Source organism: Heterocephalus glaber, unplaced genomic scaffold, assembly GCF_053883595.1.
Source record: "Heterocephalus glaber isolate CG9 unplaced genomic scaffold, H.glaber_assembly_v1.0 deba00001569, whole genome shotgun sequence".
NCBI classification, from domain to species: Eukaryota; Metazoa; Chordata; class Mammalia; order Rodentia; family Bathyergidae; genus Heterocephalus; species Heterocephalus glaber.
The window spans coordinates 2,931,903-2,958,073 of NW_028258354.1; the positions used below are offsets into that span (position 1 = coordinate 2,931,903).

General features: G+C 47.9%; 3 protein-coding genes across 3 annotated transcripts; 1 reads left to right on the forward strand and 2 right to left on the reverse strand.

Moving 5' to 3' along the window:
- Nucleotides 1-4,821: 4,821 nt before the first annotated feature.
- Ackr5 (atypical chemokine receptor 5) lies at nt 4,822-8,502 on the forward strand. The gene has a single exon (XM_004861268.4). The coding sequence runs from the start codon at nt 4,822-4,824 to the stop codon at nt 5,962-5,964; it is 1,143 nt and encodes a 380-aa protein (XP_004861325.4). The 3' UTR covers nt 5,965-8,502.
- On the reverse strand, nt 8,495-16,003 carry Zbtb39 (zinc finger and BTB domain containing 39). The gene is made up of 2 exons (XM_004861267.3): nt 15,858-16,003; nt 8,495-14,484 (listed from the first exon to the last, which is right to left on the reverse strand). The coding sequence occupies exon 2, from the start codon at nt 14,438-14,440 to the stop codon at nt 12,305-12,307; it is 2,136 nt and encodes a 711-aa protein (XP_004861324.1). The 5' UTR covers nt 14,441-14,484; nt 15,858-16,003; the 3' UTR covers nt 8,495-12,304.
- A 3,328-nt stretch (nt 16,004-19,331) lies between these two features.
- Tac3 (tachykinin precursor 3) lies at nt 19,332-24,856 on the reverse strand. The gene is made up of 7 exons (XM_004861266.3): nt 24,692-24,856; nt 24,019-24,137; nt 22,329-22,434; nt 22,121-22,150; nt 21,716-21,769; nt 21,298-21,372; nt 19,332-19,599 (listed from the first exon to the last, which is right to left on the reverse strand). Exons 2-6 carry the CDS (start codon nt 24,130-24,132, stop codon nt 21,299-21,301), a joined length of 378 nt encoding a protein of 125 aa, XP_004861323.1. The 5' UTR covers nt 24,133-24,137; nt 24,692-24,856; the 3' UTR covers nt 19,332-19,599; nt 21,298.
- Between the last annotated feature and the right edge of the window lie 1,315 nt (nt 24,857-26,171).

Sequence of the window (26,171 nt, forward strand, 5' to 3'; positions counted from 1 at the left end):
AAACAATTTGTCTCTCTCTCTCTCTCTCCAGGGTCCAAGCACAGCCCTTTGCCCCCCTCCAACCCTGGGAAACAGTCCGCCTTTATCTATGCCTTTCCATACCTCCTCCCTGGTACCTTCCTTCCTTTCTAATTGTTGGTCACAATGTCTTGTCTATACTTTTTTGAAAAAAAAAAAAAAAAAAAAAAAAAAAAGGAGGTGGAGGGTAGGAGAAAGAGTAAATTTCCAGGAATTGTTTCAAAGCTGCTGCTTCTGCTGCTTCGAGCAAAGCTGCACCACCATCACCACTGCTGCCACCACCGCCCACCCAATCTGGCTAGAAGCCTCCCCCCCACCCCCGTTCCCTTCTTCCTAGGCTCTCCCATTTTAGCTACCCCACCCTACTCCCAAAAAATTTGCCTGAAAACTGCAGAGTTCTCACTTATTTCTTCCTGAGAGAGCAGCTTTTCCTCTGAGCTTCTGTCAGAAGGGGCCACCATGACTTCCTCACACTGCAAATGCACACTGGGTGACAAGCAGAGGTATAGGCCAGAGTAGGTGGAGGTGAGGCTACAGGGTGATGTCTCCACATGGGAGGAAAGATTCGGCGACCCAGAAGACAAAAGTCACACAAAGGTAGTCTTGAGAGGAATGGAAATGGCCATGAATGTGGTCCATGTGGCGAGAACAGAGACCAGGATGAGGGTCTTTCATGGAGAGAGCTTGGTCTAGCAGAAACTCCATCTGCATGGCTTAAAGGCACAGAGAGGGAAGCAAAATTCTTAGAAGGCTCTTTACTGAAAAAAGATACTGATGGGATAAAAACTAAGAGAGAGAAAAAGAGAGAGCGCAAAACTATCTGAAAAATCAAAGTAAACCACATTTCATATCATCATAGCTCAAGACAGATTTCTGGCTCTAGGAGTAGTCTGATAAGCTAAGAAAACTGCAAAATTAAAACTGTCTCTTCCCATGGAGATGGATGGGGTGGTAGTGGCACAACAATATAAAACACACAATACCACTGAACTTTATACTTTAAAATGGTGAAAGTGGTAAAGGTTATGTATATTTTACCACAGTAAAAACTTAATTAACCAGCTGTTCCTCAGACAAAGGTCTACTGTCTAGAATATAAAAGAACTAAAAAAAATCAGACCCCCCCCAATATAAAGACCCAATTCAAAAATGGGCATCTGAAATGAACAGACGTTTCTCAGACAAAGAAGTAAAAGCAGCAAATAAACATTAAAAAAGTTCAACATCACTGGTCATTTGAGAGATGCAGATGAAAGCAACACTGAGTTTCCACCTCACCCCAGAAAGAATGGCTGCTATCATGAAATCAACTAATAACAAATGCTGGTGGGGCTGTGGGGAAAAAGGAACACTGCTCCACTGCTGGTGGGAGTGTAGACTGGTGCAACCACTGTGGAAATCAGTATGGAGATACCTCAAACAACTAGGATTGGAAGTCCCATTTGACCCAGCTATTCCTCTGCTGGGTATCTTCCCAAAATTATTAAAAGAATCATACCACAGTGATATATGTGCACCCATGTTCATAGCAGCACAGTTTGTAATAGCTAAAACTTGGAAACAGCCCAATTGCCCATCAACTGGAGACTGGATAAAGAAGATGTGGTTTTTTTATAAAATGGAGTACTACTCACCCATAAAGAACGAGAAACTAGAGACATTTATAGCTAAATGGATGCACATTGAGGCCATACTCTTAAGTGAAATAAATAGGACATGTATAAATATGGAATAGTTTCTCTGGTGTGAAAACTAAAAGTGTAAATAAGAATCAAAATGTATAATTGATATTGTAAAATAGGAAGAAAATGTCTAAAGGAATAGGGGAAATGGGAGGGGAAGGGGAAAGGAAAGAAGGGAAAAGAAAAAATATGAGAAAAGGAAAAACATGGAAACAAAGTCTTTGTAAATAGGGAGGGTAGGGGAATGGGGAAAAAATAAGAACCAAGATACAGCATGTAAAGGTACAAGATCCCAATGAGAAATGTAACTGTATTGTATGCCTAAAATGTACCAATAAACTAAATGAAAAAAAAAACTTAATTAGCAAATTTTTAAAATCCCTTGAGTACATAAACAAAATATGGTATGCACATACAGTAGAATATTACTCACCCATGGAAAGAAAGGAAGTACACATGCTACAATATTTTCAGGATGAACCCTGAAAATATGCAAAACAAAAAAAAAGCAGACATAAAAAAGTCACCTGATAAATGATTCTATTTACAGCAAATATCCAAACTAGGTACAACCATATAGACTGGTGGTTACCAGCTCTCTCAGCCTTCCTCAAGAATGGACCCTCTGCCACTAGCCTTGGGATCTGTGGACATATGATGTAGGGTGCAGTTGTGTTCCATGTGCACAGGAAATGCCACAAGGTCATCACACATGGCACACTGTGGATATTCCTGAACTATATGGCTACATCAAGAGCATCGTGGAAGACAACAGGTTTAAGAAGCTATTCATGGACACTGAGGGCATCCACATGGGCCAGTTGGTGTACTACAGCAAGAAGACCCACCTCAACACTAGCAATGTCCTCCAGATGGGCATTTTGCCTGAGGGTACCATCATGTGCTACCTGGAGAAGCCAGTGAAACAGAGCTAGCCATCCTGAAACTCCAAGAACAATATCACCATCATTTTCTACAATCCCAAGACCAAGATGAGAGGCATAAAGCTACCCTTGACTCTACAAAGGTCATCTCTGTCAACAAAGCTGTGGTTGTTGTGAGGGCTGGAGGTGGCCAAATTGAGAAACCCACACTGAAGGCCAGACATGCTTACAAGTGATAAGGCACAGGGGATCTGCTGGCCACGAGTGTGGGGTGTGGCCATGAACCATGTGGAGCATTCTTTTGGAGGCAATAACCACCAGCATGTGAAAACCCCCCAACCATCCATGGAGACAACCCTGCTGGCCACAAAGTGAGTCTCATCATTGCTGACCAAACTTGGTGTCACTATGGAACCAAGAGACCATGCAGAAGAAAGAGAACTGGAACTGAGGGACTCAGTAAACATCCTTCTGCCACTTTAAAAAAAAAAAAGAATTTTTGTTGCCAGAGGCTGCAGAGAGGGAGAAATACCATAGGAAGTGACCACTTAAAGGGTATAGAGTTTCCTAATGGTATTTGCCCAAGGCGGAGGTAGCACAACAATGCAATGTGCTGTATCCCACTGAACTGTATGCTTTAAGTGGCTAGTTTTATATTGTGAGAACTTTCTCTTGATTAAACTTTTCTTTTCTTTTCTTTTTTTGGTACTGGGGATAGAACTCAGGACCTTGCCTTGAGAGGCAAGCCACTGAGCTAAATTCCTGGCCCAATTAAACTTTTCTCTAATCTCCACCAGCCAATGAATGCTTGGCCCTATACATCACACAAAACAGGGCCCAGGTCCAGGTGGCTCTGCCCTGTGTACAGTATGGCTTCCCTGGACCCCAAAGAAGATAAAGATGCCCATCCTCTCTCTCCACAGTGCTGTCTCCAGGATCAATCCAGATAACTGAAGTGGGAGTACACTGAGAGGCAGGCAGCCCCGCTGACACAGGGCATCAGGAACACAAGTCAAGGGCCCAGAGCCCCTTGCCCTTGTTTGGAGGAAGAGAAGAGGAAAGTCTTTTCCCTTTCCCACACCCCATTGCTTATCTTCACCCCAGCCACATGCCACACCCTCCGCCAAGAGGCCAGAGTCTTGAAGACAGTGTTCTCCTTTCTCCCTCTCTAGTCAGTACTCTCCCTAAATTTGGGCACAGCCCTCTCCCCCTCCCACATTTTGTCTTTTCTCTCTCCTCAGATTCTCACCTCCAATCCCAAAATGAAGGCAGGGAGTTGGAAAACCTATGGTGGGTAAGGGGAAACTGGCAGGGATAGATGAGAACCAGTAGGGTCACCAGAATCATTAAAACCCTGACTGATTTTCAATTTGTTTTAGCTGCTTTACCTTGATGGCTCATTTAAATCTCACACCATCCCTTTTAGTAGATACAATGGTCCCCATTTTGCAGAGGAAAGAACTAAGGCTTAAAGAGGGCAAGTCACACAGCTAGTGAGTGAAGAGTCTGGGTTTTAAGGCTTGTACCATTCCTAGGTCTGTGGCTGGGACATCCCCTCTAACTGGATTGGATGAATACAGGAAAAACCCCAGCCCCTTCCCACAGAGCTGCAGCCAGTGATAGCTACTTCCGGATGAAAGGCGGTCCTGAAGCCAGCAGCAAAGCCTGCCCCACAGCCACTGTCCCAGCAGCCTCCTTGCAGCTCCCTAACAGTCCAGACCTGCAGGACCTCCAGGACAGAGGTGCTCCAAAGGGAAATTCAGGTGAGTGTCTGCACCTCTCATGGAAAAGACGGAAGTGGGAGACAAACCCTTACCAAGGGTGAATTGGTTTGGGGGTGTCCCCACCTATGGCCCACATAGCAAGACAGAGCAGGAGCCCCTAATAAAGACATGTACCAAAGTGCCAAGAATTGAAGTGCTGGGAGAGGGGAAGATTGGGAACCCCCTGGAGCTGAGGGACCAGATAGGCTGGGAAGGAAAAAATCATGTAGGTATAAACAGTCCTTGCCTCTTCCAGCACTGAAATTCCTTAACAAAGTGTCTCTGCTCTTGGGTCAAAGTTGGCAAGTCACAGTTCAAATGCTAAACATCCCTTTCTTGCCTTTTCAGGCCCAGAATCTTTCCCTCCAAACTCCCAAGTTGCTGTGCCTTCTGCCTGGGGGACATAAGACTGCTTTCGAGGTGTCCTTTCTCTTCCAACCCCCTCTTCTTCCCAAAAAGCCTTTATTAGTCCTCATGTCAGTCAAACCCAGCTTGCGGCCTGGCCCATTGCAGGGCCCCACTGTGGTGCCTGACAGTGACTTTAGAGAGATCCACAACTGGACAGAACTGCTCGACTTCTTCAACCACACCTTTTCTGAGTGCCATGTAGAGCTCAGTGAGAACACCAAGCGAGTGATCCTCTTCGTCCTCTATCTGGCCATCTTTGTGCTTGGGCTGGTGGAAAACCTCCTGGTAATCTGTGTCAACTGGCGCCACTCAGGCCGCATGGGACTGCTGAACCTCTATGTCCTCAACATGGCCATAGCGGACCTGGGCATCATCCTGTCTCTGCCTGTGTGGATGCTGGAGGTCATGCTAGACTACACCTGGCTCTGGGGCAGCTTCTCCTGCCGCTTCACTCATTACTTCTACTTTGCCAACATGTACAGCAGCATCTTCTTCCTGGTGTGCCTCAGTGTTGACCGCTATGTCACACTCACCAACACGTCTCCTTACTGGCAGCACAACCAGCACCGAGTGCGCCGGGCTGTGTGTGCAGGTGTCTGGGTCCTCTCAGCCATCATCCCATTACCTGAGGTGATCCACATCCAGCTGGTGGATGATATAGAGCCCATGTGCCTTTTCATGGCACCTTTTGAAACGTACAGCACATGGGCCCTGGTGGTGACCCTATCCACTACTGTACTGGGCTTCCTACTGCCCTTCCCTCTCATCGTGGTCTTCAACATGTTAACAGCTCGCCGGCTTCAGAAGCAAGGACAGCCTGAGGGCTGGCGCCACTGCTGGCTGGTGTGTGCCTATATAGCTGTCTTTGTCATCTGCTGGGTGCCCTATCATGTGATTCTGCTGCTGCTCAGTCTGCACGGGACCCATATCTCCCTCCACTGCTACCTGGCCCACCTGCTCTACTTCTTCTATGACATCATCGACTGCTTCTCCATGCTGCACTGTGTTGCCAACCCCATCCTTTACAACTTTCTCAGCCCAAGTTTCCGTGGCCGGCTGCTAAGCGCTGTGGTCCATTACCTTCCAAAGGACCAGGCCAGGGCAGGTGCCCGGGCTTCTTCTTCATCCTCTTCCACCCAGCACTCCATCATCATTACCAAGGAGGGCAGTATGCCCATTGCAGCAGCCCCCATCCCCACCCAAGCCTGAACTTCCAGCACCCTCTCTGCCTCGAAATACCTCATCTCCACTCTGCAATTTCATAGCCAGGTGAGGTAGATTCTAGGCTCCTCCATTGGTAAAATAAAAGGCCGGAGGGGAAGGTAAGAGATTGAGGGCGGGGGTGGAGAAGTGGGGGAGAAGGTCAGAACACTCAGGGCCAATTTTGAGTATGTTTTAAAATGCTGAGGTGGGGAGAGACAGAGGGGGTGAGGAGGGATAAAGAGCAGGTCCTTCCTTGGTGTTGCACTATTTGTTTCGGTCCTTGTGTCTAAGGGAGCCACACGTGCACACACACACAAAAAATGAAATAAATAAGAGAGACAGCCATGGATCTGGATCTCTGAGTACTCTGCATTACAGCTAGGTTTGGAAAGGGAGCTGAGGCTACAGGGATGCTCTGCAAAGAAAACTAGACATACTCATATCATAAATTACCCTGGCCGGAAAAAACCAGTTCCACAGGAACCTCACAAAACTTTCCTTTTTGTGTGTGCTTGTTGATCTTCCAGCTTACTGTGCAGGTTGTGGGGACAAGAGGCCAGAGGCCAAGGAACCAGGAGGCCTCAGCAGGACATTCCCCAGCTGTGCATCCTCAGTGCCGTGATAAGCGGAGGGGGGTGGGGAAGCGGGGATTAGGTGAAGCTGGTCTGAGACAGACACCCCGCAGCTGGGTCAGCAGGATGGTTTCTCCACCCTTGACCAGTCAGGAAACACAGCTCCATTTCCTTGCTGATATCCTCCCCGCCTCCTTGTCCATCCTGCCTCTCCTCCCCCAGAGCAGATGCTCCTCACAGCAAACTTCCCAGCTTTGGGTCTAGAACACCATCTTCTAGGGCAGTGACGGCTAATCTTTTAGAGCTTTCAATAATAAACAGCCGGCTGCAGCAGGCGTGTGTGTGTGTGTGTGTGTGTGGCACCAGTAAGTTCGCCATCACTGCTCTAGGGAGGCACAGAGCTCCCCACCTCTCTCTTGCTCTCCAGATCACAGGAGAATATCAGGGGACATCCATTCCAGGAACAGGCCTTGGAAACACCAGCAGCAGGTGCTGGCAGTTGTTGCATCCTTTGGCCTTTGTCCCTCGCTCCAGGCTGAGGAAGGCCAAAGTGGAAATTTCCCTGCTTTGTCACAGGGCAGGGCTCTGGCACTAGTCACTTCTTCCCGGTCATGTCTTTTCATTATTTTCCTGTCCAGCAGTTTACATTTATTTATACTTGTTCTATAGATAAAGATGTTCCTCTTATTAATAAGTTGGTCTTCTGGAAGACTCATTTATCAGTTTAGGAAGTAAGACTATAAACATGAAAAACTCTTCTGTAAAAGCCTAAGAACAGGTCCAAGTTTCTGCCTTTCACTTGTTTGTGGAGAGTGAAAACTTGCAGGTGAAATCACTTATCTCTTCACTATCTCCTCAGTCAAGAGCACAGTGTGCTGGAATGTTTAACTTAGAATAACAACTCATTTCCCAGAGAGCATCTCTTCTGCTCTTATCTCAGCCTGTGCTCTCTGGGAACCTTTAAACACATGCCCCAGTGGTGTACACATCCAGATTTGTCAGCAGTGCAGAGGGAAACCATATCTGCCATCCACTGCTCACCGCCCAAACCTGAAAGGGTTTTAAACTACAACAGCTGCTTGGTGGCACAGAGCTGAAGCCTTTCTGATTTAGGAGCCTGAGTTGTGACTTGGGGGTACAGCAGGGTTTAACCTAACAATGCAGAAATCACATTAAAATTGTTCCCACTTAAAAAGCAATCAAGATCAGATACTGGTATCACTGCCTCCTCTGACCTGGGCTCTGGGAGCTTTCTGAAGGAAATCCAACTTTACATCTGTCATTACCCAGGATGTCACAGAAACCATTTCCCAAGACTAGTGGTCATCCTGGCAGTATGAGTACTTTCTTAGGGCCCTTCCACCCATGGAAGGGGAGAGTGGGAAGCAGCTGCGCTGACTTCTACAAGGTTGTTCTGTTCAGCAAACACTGAGCACCGATGAGAACAGGGCCTGGGCCATGTGCCCTGGGACCAAATGCACATCACTCCCTACCTGCTAGAGGTCTGTCTCCTCTGTGGAAGTTTATTGGTACCAACCTCGTGCAATTAGGTCAAACCTCTGCCTCTTCCCTGTTCCATCTTCCTTTCCCTTCCACTTCCCATCTGCAGCTCTCCACTAGAAAACACACTGCTTCACGATGAACTAAACAGCAAGGGCAAGACAGTATGTCTGGCCAAATCCCTTACTTGGTCCAACTGGTTATCTGCAGAGGCCCAGAGCTCTCTCTGGGCAGATGGAAGATCCCCTTAGGGATGTGCCCCTGAAAAAATTGTCTGACTTAATTTCCCACTAAAACCAGTCAACAAGCTAATCTGGGGGAATTCCAGCTATAGGAAAGGAAAATGTGCTACATGAAAGAATTCTGGCATCTGCTGAAACATGTGCTATTGAAAGGGTGATGAGCTCAGATATTTGGAACTCAAGATATGAGCATGTTCACAGTTTACAGGAAAAGAACTCCCATTTCAAATTTCTTTTTTTTATTCTAAATAAAAACCACACTTTGTGCTGAACAATGGAATATAAAAGAATCAGATGTACAACGATTTTAGACATCTACTATTTGGGAAAAAAAGTTTACAAAATGTACAAAACTTTACAGCAATAGATAGTAAACACTTAAATATTAGGAGGTCAGTACTTATTAATTTAATGGAAGGAGTTAGACATCAACAACTCTTCTCTGTTTCATAAGAGATTTCAGCTATTAGAGGTAGGGGGGGAGAATAGATGGATTGGACAAGAGAATGTTAAAGATCAAAATCAAAAGTTTCATTTTCATTATGATATTAAGTTTATGATGCATAATCACACTGAAACTAATGCTGTGCATCCTGCTCCCTGACTCATTTGGTGCAGGATTTAGGGAAAAGGACACCTGGGAGTTCCCAAACAGGCACAGCCTGCTCCATACAGCCTATTCGTATGCCAACAAATTGTGTCCATCTATAAAGGGATTTAAATTCAGTTTTGAGGTTGAGTGCTCTGGGGACTGGGGAATAGGGCACAGCAAGAGGCAAGGACATTTATCAGTAGCAAAAACCTGACTAGGGGAAAAGATATTTAAGCCCAAAGGTTTGTCTTGAAAACAGTGATGCGGATGGATCAAAATAGAAGTAAAAAATAATTTTACCCATTTCCTGGTTCTTAGGGGTTACCTGGGCTCAACCCCCACCCCTACCTCCTTTCTTCCCAACTAGCCACTGAACCATAAGGTCTTCATGGGGTTTTAAAATTTAGTACCAAATATTAGGGTTTAGCAGAACTCCCAGTGGATGTCAAGGTACCTATAAGCCACCAGGGGTCACTGGAGTGCAGGACGTTGATCCCCTCCCCTGGCCACAAGCAGCCTCTCTGGTTTTTCCCAGCATTCCATATAAGTATTGCTGTTTCCCCTTAGGAAACAAGTTGGGAATGGCTCCAAATTTGGTTTAATGCTCTATAATAGCCATCTGAAAAATCCTAATAATCTGTGAATAAGAGGGCTCTGGTCCTGAGTACAGAACAAGAAAAAAAGGAAAACAGGAGAAGAGAGAACATTCAAGGGTCAAACAGAACTTCAGAGTAATTCAGCAGAGGGCAGTGCTAGACAGCAACAGGATCCAATGAACGAATGCCAACAAAGTCAAGTAAATACCTTCACCAGGTATCCTAGAGTACCCTTTACCACAAAATAGCATTTCAAGTAAAACAACTCAGAAGAGAGTAACCTGGAGGCAGAGGAAGCAAACATAACTTCATATGGATAGCAAGCTCATGTATGAATCAATGCCCAGAGGGATGAGGTTTGACCACTGAGCCTTGAGAGCTACTGATCCTGCTTGCTACATGTCTGACTGGGACCAACTGGGCCTCCCTGATCAACCACTTATCCTCAGGGAGATCAGGAGGAGCAGTTTTTTGTTTAGTGTTTCAAGCGCAAAGTTTCAAGGATCTGCTTTTTGGTTTACTGGCAAAAAGGGAAAACTTCACAGTTTCAGGTTAAGTATACAGATCACCCAGCATCCACGATGCCCTCTATTAAGGAAAGGGGTTTCTCTGGTGTATTTATTCATTCTCAGCTACCTGGCAGGGTCCTAGTAAGTACCACCTCTCTCAAATCAACCATTCAAAACTCAGTCCTCACCAAGTCTCAGAGGATCCTTCATGCTTGGGAAGAATAGTAGATACTTGATTGTAGTCAAGTATTATAAATTCCCTTCTTAAGTTCTTAATGATCAGTGTAAAAAGTCTCAGCACTGCTTTCCTCATGAGATATTCTGAACCGGGTTTAGATGATGAAAGGTAGGCCTTTAACTGGCCATTGTACAAGTCCTGTCACCTGGTGGGGAATTAGAAAACCCACTAGAGAGCCCTGTTCTCTGACTCTAAGGCTTGCTCAATCCAGGGGTGGAGAGGCAGCAGGCCCAACAGGGACAGAGTTTTGGTTCATCTGTGTGTCTTAGTAAAGACAAGGACAGGAGCCCACCTAAATTTAGAAAGGACAAGAAAGTGTACAAAAAGCTCTTTCATGTGACCTGATCCCCTCATCTCAGTCCCCAGTCTAGGATAGAAGGAGGATGAAAGGTCTGGGAATTTAACTGGGCCCCAACTTTCTAGAACTTACATCCATTGCCTAAAGGAAGAAAATTTACTGGTTTAAAAGGCTTGACATGGTCTCCCCCTAATTATATCCCTATTCCCCAACTCTCTGGCCAGGATAGTCCACTGGAATATGGCTACTTGCTTGGGAGAAACTCATTTTCCTAAAGTCTCTTACCCAAAAGAGATGCTGGGGTAACACGCATATGAAAACAAAAACAAAAAATAAATATTAATGTCCAGAAAGGCTTTGTGGGTTAAACTATTTGCTTGTGAAACAGCCTGGAATGCTGCTGAGTCCCACCAGGGGCAGTGTCAGGCTGAGGCCAGGGACTCCCAGAGCTCACCTGAGCTGGATGAGGTAGTATGAGCTCTGAGGTGCCATGATGTGAGAATACAAGATCAAGGGCCCTCTCCCTCCAACCTTCTTTGGGCAAGATGCCTTCATAGACCAATGAAGAATGGAGCCAAAGAGACACAGGGACTAGGCCACCTAGGGAGGGCCTGTAACCAGCTGTCACCCAACAGGGCCCTCTGGAGGTGGTGCAATGACAGATCAAGATCAGTTCCAGCAGGTCAAAGGTGAGCTGCCAAAGCTTTAGCACTGTTAACACGAAGTAAACAACAAGTTACCTAATTGGGACAGACAGAATGCATACCCTGCTACACACCCTGCTACACACCACCCTTTAAACCTGAAGGACTCATAGTTCAACACTCCATTACTGCCTGGGTTTTCTCATGTACATTACAAGCCAAACCCTCTTGAATGGGAGACTGGATATAAATTAAGGCAAGGCTGCTGCTGTCAGGGACATCTCCCATTCTCCACCAGGAAACTCAAGATCAATGGAGGCAGGCAAAATGGCAGGCAATTATATCAAAGTGGCTCCCTGTCCTCTCTGCTCCACAGGGAAGGCTTGACATCCAGGCCACCACTCCACAAAATTATGATTCTTTGGAAATGAGGAGAAAAGAGGAGTCTCCTCTCCTGTCCATCCAGGTTGCCATGTCTGGCAGCACGGCAGGACTAATCCCATCTGCTGGCAAGGAGTCATCCCAAAGCTTTGTGACCTAAATAGAAAGCTTTGCTGCCAAAATTTTCACTGCCAATCAGCAGATTAGGGCCATGGAGCAAGCAGGCACCTCCATCCCTGACACCTTCTCCCAGTTAAAGGTTGGCACTGGAACCTGATGTGAGCAGCCCTGTTAACTAGTCCTTTCTGAATGACCACATTCCCCAAATCCTTCTCATAGCTGGTTGTCCCAGTTGAAGGTGTAGCAGTATACCCACAGTGAAAACCTCTCTCCACCTCCTTTATTTTGTGAGGCTGTTGGTTGGATTCTTAGCAGCATAAAACCTATCAGTAAACTAAAACTAGAGAAGCTGGGGAAGGGAATCTAGTTGACACAACTGCTTGACTAGACCCCAAAGCCAGCCTCAAAAGAATCAAAAACAGAGCCCTTCATGGGCCAGAACATGTATGGAGGTAAATGCAAGAGCCATTGCATTCTCAAAAACCATAACAGCTTATGTGCTATGTACTTCTTCTTTCTTCTAAAAACACAACACAGAATAGAATTCTTAGCAAGGCAAAACTGTAGGCTTTAGCTGGGAAGAGACCAACAGCCATCAGAAAACCACTGTCCTGGCTGCCACCCAGGAACTCCCCCGGCTCTGCTGGGACCCAGTCAGCTGTCTGGGTTCTTTTCAGCCTCTTTGGAATGTATAATGTACATGAAGGTCTGCTCAATGGTGAAGTCAGGCGGGAGGCTGCCTTTGTGCACACCAACATGTTTGCTCATGAGGTTAAGGGTGGAACTGTAGTGGCCACAGACTGTGCAGCGGTACATGAGTGCACCTGAGTGGGTCTTGAGGTGGCACTTGATGGTTGAGCGGCCTCGGAAGAACTTGTGACACACCTTACACTGGTACGGCTTCTCGCCCGTGTGGATCCGCCGGTGGTAGTTGAACTCACTTGTGTGGGCAAACCTTTTGCCACAGACCTTGCAGCTATATTTGCTATTCCCAGGTTGCCCCTGCAGAGCCAGCTCCTCACTCAGAAACTCCTCGGCTGGCAGCTTCCGCTTCTGGAGGGCTGGGTGCTGCAGCCCCAAGCCAGGCCGTACCTCGAGGCCACTGTTGCACTTGTGCTGGCTGACATGGTAGCGATAAGCGGCCTCTGACCTGAAGCTCTGGCTGCACAAGTGGCAGTGGAAGAGGGCATCTTCCAGACTTTGGTGCACAGCCATGTGCTTCTCCAGGAGGTGCCAATCTACAAAGCTGCTGGCACAGACAGAGCAGGAGAAAACGGAAATGCCCAAATGGGAAAGCGTGTGCCACATGAGGCTGCAAAGGTTGAGGTGGCGCTGGTCACAGACGCTGCAGGCCTGGCCCTTCAAGTTCAGATGGTCGAGGATGTGGCCTCGGACCACTTGGAAATCTTTGGCCAATGCCTTCCCACAGGCAGCACACTTCAACTCTGGGGAGGCTGCCCCTGAAAACAGACCCAGCTTCCCAGGCAGAGGCTCATTGGGGTGAACAATGATGTTGTTCTCAAATATTCCATCTCGTCGGTGAAGGGTTAGCTGCCATTGGGTAAAGAACTTTGTTTCACACATGTCACAGGAAAAGAGAAAAATGCCAATGTGGGAGAGGACATGGGTCACCCGAGAGTTTCGATCCTGGAAGTGGGTCTCACAGACCTTGCAGTTGCCTGTCAGCAGGTCTACATGGTCCCTAGCATGCTGTCGGATCAGTTGAATGTTGGGCTCTAGAACTTTCTTGCACACCTGGCAAAGCATAGCCTTATTCTCCCGGTTGTCATTCTCTCCAAAGGTCAGTTCATCCTCACTGTCATCACTCAGCTCAATCACCTCCTCCACTGTCCCAATCTCCTCAGTGGCATCCTCAAACTGCAAGTCATCATCCCCCAGGTCCTCCAGCTGGAGCTCATCCATCTGCCCAAACCCTGCATCTCTGGAGTGGTCACTATTGCTCAGACAGGAATTGGTCCCAGTGGTGATGTCAATTGCATTGTCAGCAGTGAAGAAGCTGTTTTTACTGAAATCTCCATTGCTTTGAACTTTGTATGGCTGGCAAGAGCTCATGCTTGTCCGGACACCCGTGCTGACGGTGCCTAGGACTGGCTGGGCTGCCATACTAGTAAGAGACATGAAAGGAGCAGGAGCATCATGGTCTTCTGTCTTTGGTGGCAAAGGTGGCTGTGGCAGAGGCAGGCTGTGATTAGCGTCACTGGCAACATTTCTCTCTTCCTCCTTATAGCTTCCTCCAGCATCAGCTGGCAACACATAGTTTCTATCAGGACCAAAATGTTCCCCACCACTCCGGAGTTCTCCAAGGGGATGGGCAGGATCTGCTGAGGGACAACTCAGAGTACCAGACTGGCTCTCACTGGTGCTGGTCAGAGGTTTGGCCACAGTAGTGCTTTCCAAGTCAGGAAAGGTAGAGTGGCAGGCCTGGAGAAGGTCCTCCATACCCAGACGCTCAGCCACCTCATAGATGACTCCAACATTGATCAGGTCTGTGAAAAGCTCTGATGTGTAGACAAAGCTCAGAATCTTCTCAAAGTTGGCAGGGGTGATGAAATCCACCACATAGGTCCTGGCAGCATCAAGCCCAGTATTCAGAAAGAGGTTCTGGAAGTAGCCAGCTGCACAGGCCAGCACAGCCTTGTGGGCTGGGAAGGAACGGCTCCCCACCACAATGGTGACATCACACATGGTCTCTGAGAGCCGACACTTGTTGAGTTCCTTCAGCAGGTTGTTGGGGTGGTTGGTGCTTTGAAGTTTGATTCTCATGCCCATCTTAGCAGCTCCTACGAAGTTGTCTCCTTAGCAGCACGGTTAATCTGTGAATAGCAAAAGAAAAAGATGGAGGGCCAAACACAATCCTAAAAGAAAGGCTCTGGAGAAGATACCCATTCTGAGTGCATACATATTCTGCTGGGGGCAAGAACTACAACAATGGCAAGACAATAACCTGGCCCCCTGCATATACCCAAACCCAGAGAAATTATGACAAAACCCAAGGAGTGAAAAAATCTGATTTGCTTGATCTTTTGTCAGTAAGAGGATGTGGGCCTCAAGCTAGTGTCTTACAGCTAAGTAGAAAGCATTCCCTCAAATACAATCCTGTTTTTCATTATCATCATAACTGGCTCAAACATTTTGTGTGTCCCCTTAAACATACACTTTCTTATCTCAGTGAGTATACTCTCTTCCCTCAAGACCCCAAATGCCATACATACAACTTCAACACAATTATCCAAGCTCCACTGGGTACTAAGGAAGAGTTAAGGGGGTGCCATCTTTTAGTTTTATAACTGCTGTGTCCTTTCTGTGTCCCTAAATAAATCTCACACTCTTGAATTGCCATCTCTCCCTGCTCACGCTACATGCCTATAATCCAGGTCAATTACAGTATTCTATGGATGTAGTTCACTCAGAACCAAAAACAGTAAAGCAAAGTAAAACACAGCTGTAGAAAATGTTATTTGAGTATGCTTTATTCCCTTTTATCACCCTTTTCAGGTATTGGGCTTGTACTGGAGCTATACTAACAGATTTACTCAATGCCTTAAGAAACATCTAATTAGCTAAGTCTAGTTCAATACCACTTTTTCGCTTCTCCATTCTTGCATGCTTGTTCAGTCTCACGACTCGCCCTGCGCAGCACAGCCCTTTTGCCTTCTCACCAGATTCTACCAACAACGCCCAACTTTTTCTGGGGCCCAGCAAGCTTGAATATTGTTAGGTACTAGCCAGGTACCTCCCTGGCCCCAGTGGCCACTCATTCATGGTGGCGGGTCAGGGCACTGGGCAGCCTGAGAGGGGACGAAAGAACGGGTATTCGGAACTTCCGAGGACGACACCCCTACAATCCGACCCTCTGTTGGGTTGAATCCGCGAGGGCTGGGCCTCGGAGTGGGCTGGGACACTCCCCCTGGGGAGGCCCGAGCGCCCCTTTCCCCCCACAGACGGCGCGGGGTTCACCCGGGCGACCCCGGGCGACCCCGGGCGACCCCGGGCGGGGGACGAGGCGGGCGGCAGGCCGAAAGGAGGCCACCAAGCGGCAGCAGGGACAGCGGGGCCGATCCCGGACGCGCGGCTGGGGTATGGGGCCGGCCGAGGGCAGCGGGCAGGAGGAGCCCGGCGAGAGCGACCGAAAGGCCGGGCCGGGATCGGGCTCTGCCAGGGGCAGCCCTCGCCCGGCCGCGCTTACCCGGCTCCGCGGGGCCCGAGCACCATCGCCGCCGCCGGCTCACACAAAGGCCCCGGCCCGCCGTGCCCGGCCCGACGAGGAGGCGGCGCCGCCGGCCGCGGCCAGACTCTCCATCCGCCGAGCCGCTCGCCGCGCCGGCCCGGGCCTCCCCCGCCGCCCGGCCCGCAGCGCCCCCCGCCGTCCCGGAGGAGGCAGCGCCCCCCGCCGCACAGCTACTGCTCCCCTCCCATCCCCGCCGCCGCCCAGGAGGAGGCAGCGCCCCCCACCGCGGGTCCGAGCCGGACCCCCAGTCCGAGATTTTCCAAGCGCTGATCAGGCACTTGTATAGAGGCCCGTCCTCCACCAGCCCGGGCGTCTGGCAGTGAAAAGCCTGTCCAAACAGCTCTCATCCCCTCCCCAGTCTCCATCTCATAGATACAAAAAGCTTCTCACAACATCTGCCGTTGTAGTTTTACAAAAAGTTGCAAGCTTATTTGATTAATTTATGTCTCCACTAGGCTGTGATCTGTGGTTTTGCGCAAGACTCTATTTCCACTCTCACCATACCTCCTGGCACAGATGATGGGTGCTTAATACAACCTGTGCGGAAGAAGGAAGGAAGGAAGGAAGGAAGGAAGGAAGGAAGGAGCAAGCACTTGAGGGCTGGCCTTCTGATGGACCCATCCTGTCCCTCCTTCCACCTAGATGGCCAGATGAAGGAAGTCACGGGACCCACTCACTGTGCCTTGGAAGCTCAAGCCAGTTTCTGAAGCCTGTCCTCACCTATTCTTTCTCAAACTCTATTCCCAGCTCCTCTCCTCAAATGCTCTTGCCCAGAGTAGTCATAAACCAAAACTACTTACCCTGACTGCCCCCACACCACCACCAAAGACTTTAGAAGTCTGGGTCATCCATTCTGCCTCCTCCACAGGGAAGAATCCCACAGCTCCAAGACCCTTCAGTTCCACCCTGTCCCCGTTCCCATCCGTTCCACTGCCTGAGAACAGCAGCCTGCAGGCACAAGTCCCAGGACAGGCACACCCAGGTAGGCTTATGCAGTAACTCAGTAGACAAATGGGAATGAAGGAACAAGCAGGATGTGGCCAAATGATCTAAACCAGTTTGGCCATTCAGTAATAGCCTGTTCTCTTGGTGAATTTGGGAGACTGTGTCTTCATTTCATTTGATACACAAAGCAAGCACTGTATCAAAATCCCACCAAATATGTAGCATTTATTAGCTAACAGACACAGAAACAGCCATGTGACTTCTCCTTGGAGGTGAGGAATTCCACTTGGCCCTATCATAAACGGCTCACTTGGAGGCTGCCCCTACCTTCTAATGGCAAGCCCAGTCTGCGAAGCTGGGTAGGGGGAACATCACACAACCATCAGGCTCCAGGCAGCCAGCACAACTCTTAAAGACAGAAGGTGAGGACTTGCAAGGGTCTGCTCAGTCTTCCTACCAACTGCTTTAGCTACTGCTTGGGAGTGTCGATCCCAGTAAAATTTTGTGTGCTAATAAACCACCTAAAGGACACAGATGAAAGAGTATATGGTTTATTACTGAAGTCTTTTTGGAAGTGAATTACTCCAGTCACAATAACACCCATATGCAAAACCAAAAGGAGAAGAAAGGACCATGAATTTAGTGAGGTCTTCTTGACCAGGTCTGTTTCAGCATCACCCTCTCTACAACAGGAACAGGAGGGCCAAGATCCCTTCACAGGGCCCAGGGATTAAGCTCAGTGGCAGAGCACCTGCCTGGCAAAAACAAGATCCTGAGTTTTCTCCCCAGTACCAAAAAAAAAAAAAGCCCTTCACATATTCTCCAAACACAGAAACATTAATCTAATTTAAAATGTGTTTTCATTTTTCCTAGAATCCCTGGTACTGCAATTTTTATCTGTTCCACCAGAGAGCAACCTTTCTGCATTTATGCATCTTGTTTGTCAAACAATGATCTCATCTCCACAAACAAATATACCTGATTCCAAGTGTTAGGAGAGCAATTCTTGGGGTTTCCATGACCCAGAGAAATTCTCCAGACTCCACGAAAGTGTTTCCACTTTTCAGCTCTAAAGATAGCTAACTAAAAAGTCAATGAGATGTCTCACTGGAGAAAGGTTCTAGGATATAGAATAGGAACTTTTTTTTTACCTCTGGCTAGGGAGAGGAGCCCTGCCTTACCGCTCCACCATGCAGCTGTCAGTCCAATAGCCTCAGTCAGGTTCTGGAAATGTAGGACTTTCACTGGGGTGAAAGAACTGCAGGAAGTGGCCTCTGGCTCCAAGGTCCTGTCCTGACACTGCTTTGGGAGAGCTAAGTGTGGACTTTGTGTCAGTGCAATTCAGGTGCAAGACCGAGGCTTCTGACCCAGGCTAAGACAGGGAGCTGAGGATTTCCCAGGCTCTGTTCCATTAGGGTACAGACTCCTCCCTGGGATCAGTGGGCTATGACAGTTGTCACTCACGTCAGATTAATAAAATTTATCCTGGCTGTCTTATATTCATTTTTTTCACTGTGTATCATTATCTTCAAAGGAGTTACTCCAGAGTACAAGACATAAATGAAAAAGATCGCTGCAAAAAAGAAACAACCAGATAATAATACAAAGCTTTTTTTTCAACTATCTATTCTGTGAACAACTTGGTTGTGCTGCAAGGCCTGGTAACAGCTACTTTATAGAAGAATCCGAACTAAATATAAGTCAGCCAGTTGACACTGAGATATCTGCTCCTCTCTTTTCTGGCCTCTTCACTAACTTTCCTGTCCACTCTCCATCCTAGCTGAATCAAGTTTTGTTTGCTTATCTACAGCCTTGCTAGGCTATAAAACTTATGCATGGGTCACCATCTCTTCCCTGGGATCTGTCTCAACATTTGGAGACAATATGATACACTGCTATATCACCAGGTCTTTGCACTGCCTTGATCCCCATCTTCCTGTCTAATTAAACAAGGTCAGATTCAGGAATTAAGGTCTCCCAGGCCAATCCTAGACCTGCAGGCAAGACTTTCGGTGATTTTGTTATCCGAGGTCTTTAAATGTTAAGGTCATCTTCCAAATTCGTGTATTTATTTTTTAATCACTAAATCAATCTGATACTAATTGTACCGAGCACTGTGTGAGGCAGTGTTGGGCAATTGATATGTCATAAAATAAATATACTTCCATTTAAATATGGTGTGTGTGTCATATGTATGCATATATGTATGGGGGTTTTGCTTGTTTGCTTTCAGTGGTATGAGGGATTGAACCCAGGGCCTTCACACTGAGCTACATCCCTAGCCCTTTTTCAATTTTTTATTTTGAGATAGGGTGTCACTGAGTTACCCTGGTAGGACTCAAACTTACAGTCCTCCTGCCTCAACCTCCCAAGTAATTGTGAGTACAGGCATGCACCACCATACCTGGTATGTATTTATAATGTAGTGGAGGAGTCAAAGAAAAGAAAAACCCACCCACCAAACAAACAGACAATACATCATATCACTCATATGTAAAAATCCTTTATTGTTGAGGAAGAGAGAGACATTTTTAATGTAGGACACTACAGAAACTATAGTTAATCTATAGAATCCACAGTCAGTGCCTATTAGGATTGGGGATAGTCACCAGTTACTAGAGGGGATAGGGAAGGAGTTAAAGCACAAGAATATTACAGGAATAGGAACAGAAAGGGAAATAGGGTAACGTCCACCTGGGATTGGGACAGGGGACAGTGTCTCCATGATGCAGCCCAGGGGTTCAGAAGTAGAGTGCTGAGGATCAAAATGAAACAAACAAAGCATAAAACCAAATCACTTCTTATGTTCTATAAAACTCTTGCTTGCTACTGACTGGGTGAAAGTGAAGGAGGGAAGTCTTAACCCTTAGTTGTCCATGCAGCCTTTGGACTAAAGGACTGGTGCTTGCTCCTTCTCTGCTACTGCGTTTATTGTGCTAAATACCTGTGGCATGGTCTTTGGGGCCCATGCAGAAAGATGTAGTGACCAAGTTCGTATCATCTGAGCACCCCCAGGAGCCAGGCACACACATAGCCCATTCCAGGCACCTGGTGCTAATGCTGCCCCTGACTTACCACTTTCTCTTCTTCCCAGAAACCTCCCAGAGGAAGGATGGGCCCCCAGATTATTTCCCATTTCAGCAGTTTCACATGAATAAAATAAGGTGACACAATGATCTATGTTGATCCACCTCATCTAATGCCCTTTAAGTGCCAGTCCCCAGGGACCTTATGTGCTATTCTGAATGGCACCTAGGAGGTTGTGAATACTCCGTCAATGGTAAGATTATGAAGGCTGCAATTATAGACTTGGTCCCTCTGAAATATCCTGGATTCACCAGCAAACATTAAAAGCAGATTTCTACAATGAACTTGTTTTTGCCATTTGTATAAAATACTATGGCAAAATTGCACTGTAATTATCTTTATGGCCAGTGCATAACACTGGAGGAGAGTATGTCACCCAGATATAGCTGCCCATATAATTATCTGGCCGTCAGCAGGACTGAAATAACCACCTAATGAGAGCAAAATGATACAGCAAGTGCCATATAATCAGTGAGTTATAGTTATTACAGCTTTTGTGCCCTCTCACCCAACAGTAGATGAGGGGCCAGACCCAGTCCCTGGTCCGGAGGAGTTATGCACAGGTGGTAGTATCAATAGTCAGCTCCGTGAGTCCCGGGCTGGTCCTTTTGGACCAGTGAGGGAAGGTTCCAGGGGCACAGGGTGAGAGGCAGGCTGCTCTCTGTGATTACCGGGACTTCCCAACCTCTCTCCTCTCTTCTCCCCTCTTTTTTTGGAAGTTAGTGAAAAGAAGCAGTTGAGCTGCTATTGCTGTGTGTGGGCAGACCCTGTCAAGGCAGAAGGCTCTGTGTTTTGACTAGACACTTCCCTGGGGCACTGTCACACTAGCAGACAAGTGAGGAATCTGTCAGCCAGCTCAGGCCAGTCCAGAGCCAGTCAAGGGAAACCCCACCCTGGCAGGCCAGCAGAGCTGTAGCATAGCTAACACACAGCACTCTGCACAGGTACCAACCTGAACACTGTTTATCTATACTCCATCCTCCATGCTACAATCCTGAGAGATACTATCATCACCCTCACCACCCTCATTTTTCAGATGAGGAAAATGAGATGCAGAAGGTTATGTAACTCAGCCAAGGGTACACAGGCAGAGAATGGCAGATCCAGGATTCAAACTCAAACCATTATCTACATAGAGAGACTAAGGTGTGTTTTCCAGCTGCTCCCATTAGACTTCAGAGTCCCTCACTTCTCTTCCCAGATCACCCTTATGTCTGACTGAGCTCTGTGCCCATAAACCAGGACTCTGAGTCAAAAGGTTCCAAGCATCCAAGGAATGGACAAGTAGCAACACACCAACACACACACACACACACACGCACACACACACACATCCCCTCTCCTTGCTCCTGCCAACAGTCCTTACCTCATTCCACACTAGGGGGATACTTGAAGGTGCCAAAGCTGGGGATGTTCTCTTCATTCACATCAGTAGGTGTGTCTGGGGTGAAGTAAATCATGTAATTAGGAGATATTTTTCTTAATGTCACCTTCATCCTGACCCAACAGGGAAGGACTGGCTATTGAGGTCAGCTTTGGAAAGAGTTGGAGAAATGGAGAAGAAGCAGGGTTGCCCTGTCCCTTCCTCCCAGCTGCAGCAGAAAGGTCCCCCACTCTGAGTCCTAGGAGGACTTGACTATGAATCCAAGCTGATTGGGAAGAAAGAGGCAAGAACACTTACAGCAACCAAGAAAAGTCTTATTGTTCCCTCTGGTAACAAATAGGAGACACTTGTCTGTCATTTCCTCATCAGTACCCCAAACCTCACTCCCTCACACTCCTACCTGGAAGGCTGTTCCTCTTGCCCATAAGTCCCACAAAGAAATCATGCATGTCACCTGCAGAAAAAGGCCAACATAGTCAACAGATGGAGTGATGGTTTATCCTCTACACCCAGCCTTTCCACATTTCAAGAATCCTCTGCCCCAGCAGGTGCCTAGCTTAGAATCTTCATAGTCACCTTTTGGTTCCTCTTGGTTCCCGATAAGCAGACCCATGGCCCTCACACCTGCTTCTTTCCTCATTGCCAATGGCCTCTCTCACTTAGGAAAAGCTGGCTGAGAAATTGTAGCTGGCATGTTGTCTGCACCAGCTGAGATGGGGCCAGCCAAAATGCCCTCTAGGCCCCATGCCCATTGAGCTCTGGGTGAGTGGTCAGCAGAGACAGTGAGGGAGAAGAGGGTACTCACGCTTCTGGGGAAGAGACGATTCCTTAGGATCTAAGAAACCAAGAACAAGTGTATAAATGGGGAGTGGGTGCTGGAAAGCAACAATGGGGTGGGGTCGGGTCACGATCCTTACAGATTCATTAAGTCATCCCTTTCCTCCCTCCCATCCAGGCCTATCTAATCTTCAGAATCCTGCGGATCACACCCTCTCCCAGGGGCTGCCTCCTACCCATGCTAGCCTTGCTCAGCACTTTCAGCAATCCTTCCAGAGAGACTGAGCGGCTGTCATAGAGTCTCCGCAGCAACGATGGGGGCAGCTGGTAGAGATCTGAGTCCTTGTAGGGGAGAGGAATGAAAAGGACTGAGACAGGAGACTTATATCCCATCCTCTTACTCTTTTCCCACACAAAACAGTCTCGTCCTGAACCCATGACAGCTAAACCTAACACCCTGTTTCTTTCAGGATTTTCTCTAGTTTTCTAGCAACTTGGGCACAGCACAGTGTATGCCACCACCTAGTTAAATACAGGTGCAGAGAGAATGACAATGGTCATGTTTGGAGATTCTCACCTTGAATCTCAGCCACACATCTCTCCAGAATCCAAGTGTCCTTGGGCTACTGTGCACATTCAGAAGGACACACCCCATACATACTAACCCAGTTACAGAGGCACACATTTGTCCAACCCTCTTCCTGCCCCAATTGCACTTATCCTCACAGATGCTGGGGAGAATAGGTGGAAGAGTGATCGCTGACTTCATTAACAAAAAGGAACAGAGGAAACATCTCATTGCCCAAGGTCCCACAACAGGTTTGTCTCTAAAGAACTCTGATTCTCTCTAACTACCCCAGGCTGGAACTTTGTAGCTCCAAACACAAAGTTCAGCCTGTACTTGGCACTCCCAGGGCATTTTTGAATTTTGGATATGGTGCAACTGCGCCACCTGCAATGCTGCACTGGTGATCTCTCTCTCTCTCTCTCTCTCTCTCTCTCTCTCTCTCTCTCAGCCCAGCAAACAGCTTCACAGCAGCCACTTTTCCCAAATTGTTCGAATTTTCTGCCCACTTCCTGTAATGAGATGCTAAACAGATCAGATCTGGAGAAGCAGTTAGACTTCACACACTGAATTTGTAATAGGTCCCACCTGTAATCATCTTAAAAGCATTTGTACCAATGTAATCACTGTCATTTCAAAACCTTGAGAAGACTTCCTTCTTGTACCCGCCCTGGACCCCAGCCCTAACAGTCCCTATTCTTTTTCTTAGAGGAACTTTGGAAATCAGGGCTCGACCTGGCTTTTTGTTATTTGTTTTTTGTTTTGCTATCCTGACTAAGCTGAGGCTAGAGACAGGCAAAGGAAAGAAGAGAAGAAGGAGAAGCATTGGGATCTTAGAAGTACCTGAGGTTATGAGGTGAAAGATAAGCAGAGGATAGAGGTATTTATTTGTATTTTGAAATTAAAGCATATACATAATCTATAGATTAAATAGTATCCAAATGCTCACTTGAGAGAAATTCTGTTTCATACCATCTAAGGGGTAGACAAGATCTGTCCCCTGCCAAGGGAGAGAACCTGAGCCAGACCATAGAAAGACTTAGACCACCCCAGCTCACCACTCAAAGCACCATCCAATCACCAAGCCACCAGTCAATTAACAAACTGAATAACATATTTGTAGGCATCTTTTATGACAAAATGTCAAAGACAGAGAGACAGAGACACTTAGAGACATACCCTGGAGACAGTAGGAACTCAAGAGGACCAGAGAAGGAAATCCACAAGAAGACAAAATGCCCTCAAATGGATTACCCACCTAACTCCCAACCCTGCCTACCCAATTTTCCCTACAGCTGTCCAGACATGCAGAACCCCAGAACCCCATGATGTTCCCAGGACTCTGCCAGAGGATGCCTTACCTTGCTGTGGGTCCCACTGGGCACCACCTGCTCCTGTGACTCCTCACAGACAGCCCCAAAGATTGAACCCAGACTAAGGGCCAGGATGGCTGCAAACAGCAGGATGCTCCTCATGATGTCTGGGAGGACAAAGAGACAGGCCTCAGGTAAGGTGGAGAGAGGAGAATACAGCTCTGTGAAAATGTAGACCAATAACCTGGCTCAACACTGCTTTCCCAGCCCCAGCTGTCCCATCCAAGCCCTGGTCTGGAGGGAGGGTAGAATGTATCTCTGAGTAGATAAGAATATATCTCATTCTTTGGGCTCTGTTTCTCTGCTCTCCTATTAGATACCTTCCAAGGATGTACCCTGGGACACAAGCAATGGTGGTGTGGTGCCAGTACTCTAGCTCCCAAGGAAGAAGATGGGTTTGTAGGGCATGCATTGGTCTGTTTCTTTAGTCAACCTGAGGAAAGGTCTTGGGTGCTATTTTAGAGTACTAGGTAACAAAGACTTAGGCAAAACTTTCTGGTACAGAAGAATCAGTCTATACCCATAGGCTCCAAATAGCCTTCCCACCTTCCCATTACCCTGTTTGATTATCAAAGGCTTCCCTCCTCCATTCTCTCCTGACTCTGGCCCCTGACCCTGGGTGCCAGCTTCAGTCCATCCCACACTGTCCCCCTGTGCCTACCTGTAGAGCTGCTCTGAGCCTGATGCTCTGGACTGGCAGGATCAGAGAGCTGGCTGGGAGCACTCCCCACTCCCCACACGCTGCAGAGCTGCCAGGAAGAGAAAAGCAGAGTGGAGGGAATCCGGGAGGTGGCAGGAACTCAGTCCCAGCTCCCTGATAAAGGCTCTGGGAGGGTCTGGGGGAGCTGAGGGGAGGGGCTGAGAGTCACCAATCCCAGGGTGGCTGGAGAGGAGGAGGGAGGCTGGAGGAGGGGGAGGATGCAGACTGCAGACACACACCCAGACACACACACTCCCTGCACAGATACATACGCACATGCATATGCACAGACCTAGCAGTGAGCTGGAGTTGTCCGGCAGCCCGCTTTCCAACAGCACCCAAGGTAGGCACTCTAAGGGATGTTGTTGTGCCTAGTTTGTCACAAAATTGCCATGCCAGGTCTAGCTCAATAGGCATGGCCCCTGGGTCTGTTTCCCTCTGTGTTTGCCCACCAGCTCCTTGCCCTTAAAACCTTCAAGCTTGAGTGCTAGGCTGAAACAGCTCAAGCAGGTGTCTCTCTGCCCCTGCCACTACCAAGACCACCAGGCTGAGGATTGGGGGGTGAGCCTGGCATCCCCTCCAGTCTCCATTCTCCCTCTCCTCATCACTCAAGCACTCTGGTGGTCCTTCCCCCGCGCTGCTCCGTGCAGAGACCTCCTTCTGCCAACCTCCCCCTCCTGCCCCCACCAGTGCTGATGCCTCTCCCCGGGCTTCCCCATCCTCTCCTTCCCTTCTGACCCTGTGTCAGCCTGACTTAGTTGCATCCTTATAGAGTCCTATCTTCTATCCCTCCTGCTATAGTCTCAATGAGAAGGAAGGAACACAATGGCTGAGCTTTTCCCCTAGCCCTGCCCCCGCTCCACTCTAGGATTCATCACTTAAATTGCTTCCCTTTTTCCTCACAGTTACATCTTCCTCTAACTCATCTCCCTGAAGCTCAGACATCTTATCCTCTGACTCTTAAGCCCCTCTTCACACCCCACACAAAGGGGGCTTTTCTACCTGTTGCACACCCAAGAGAGAAAGCCCCTAGGGGAGTGAATCAGGATTGCAGGATTGGAACCAGAGACCAGACCTAGAGACCATGATGCCAAAGAGCTGGGGGAGAGCCACAGTGAACACTGGCTTCCGAGCAAATAAGGGGTCCTGCTCAGCTTTGAACCCAGGACCTTCTCACTGAGCTACATCCTCAAGCATTTTTAATTTTTTATTTTGAGACAGGGTCCTGGCAAGTTGCCCATACTGAACTAAAGGTGCTCCTCCCTCAGCCTCCTAGAATGCTGAGAGAGTGCAAGGTTTGAACATTCTCAAGGTGTTTGGGATAGAGCAATCTGTTTGTTTTCCTCACCTGCACCATGTAAGTAGGAAATATGCCTATTTTTCAGATGAGAAACCTGAGACCCAGGAGGTTCAGTCACTGGCTACAGTACATACAGCTACT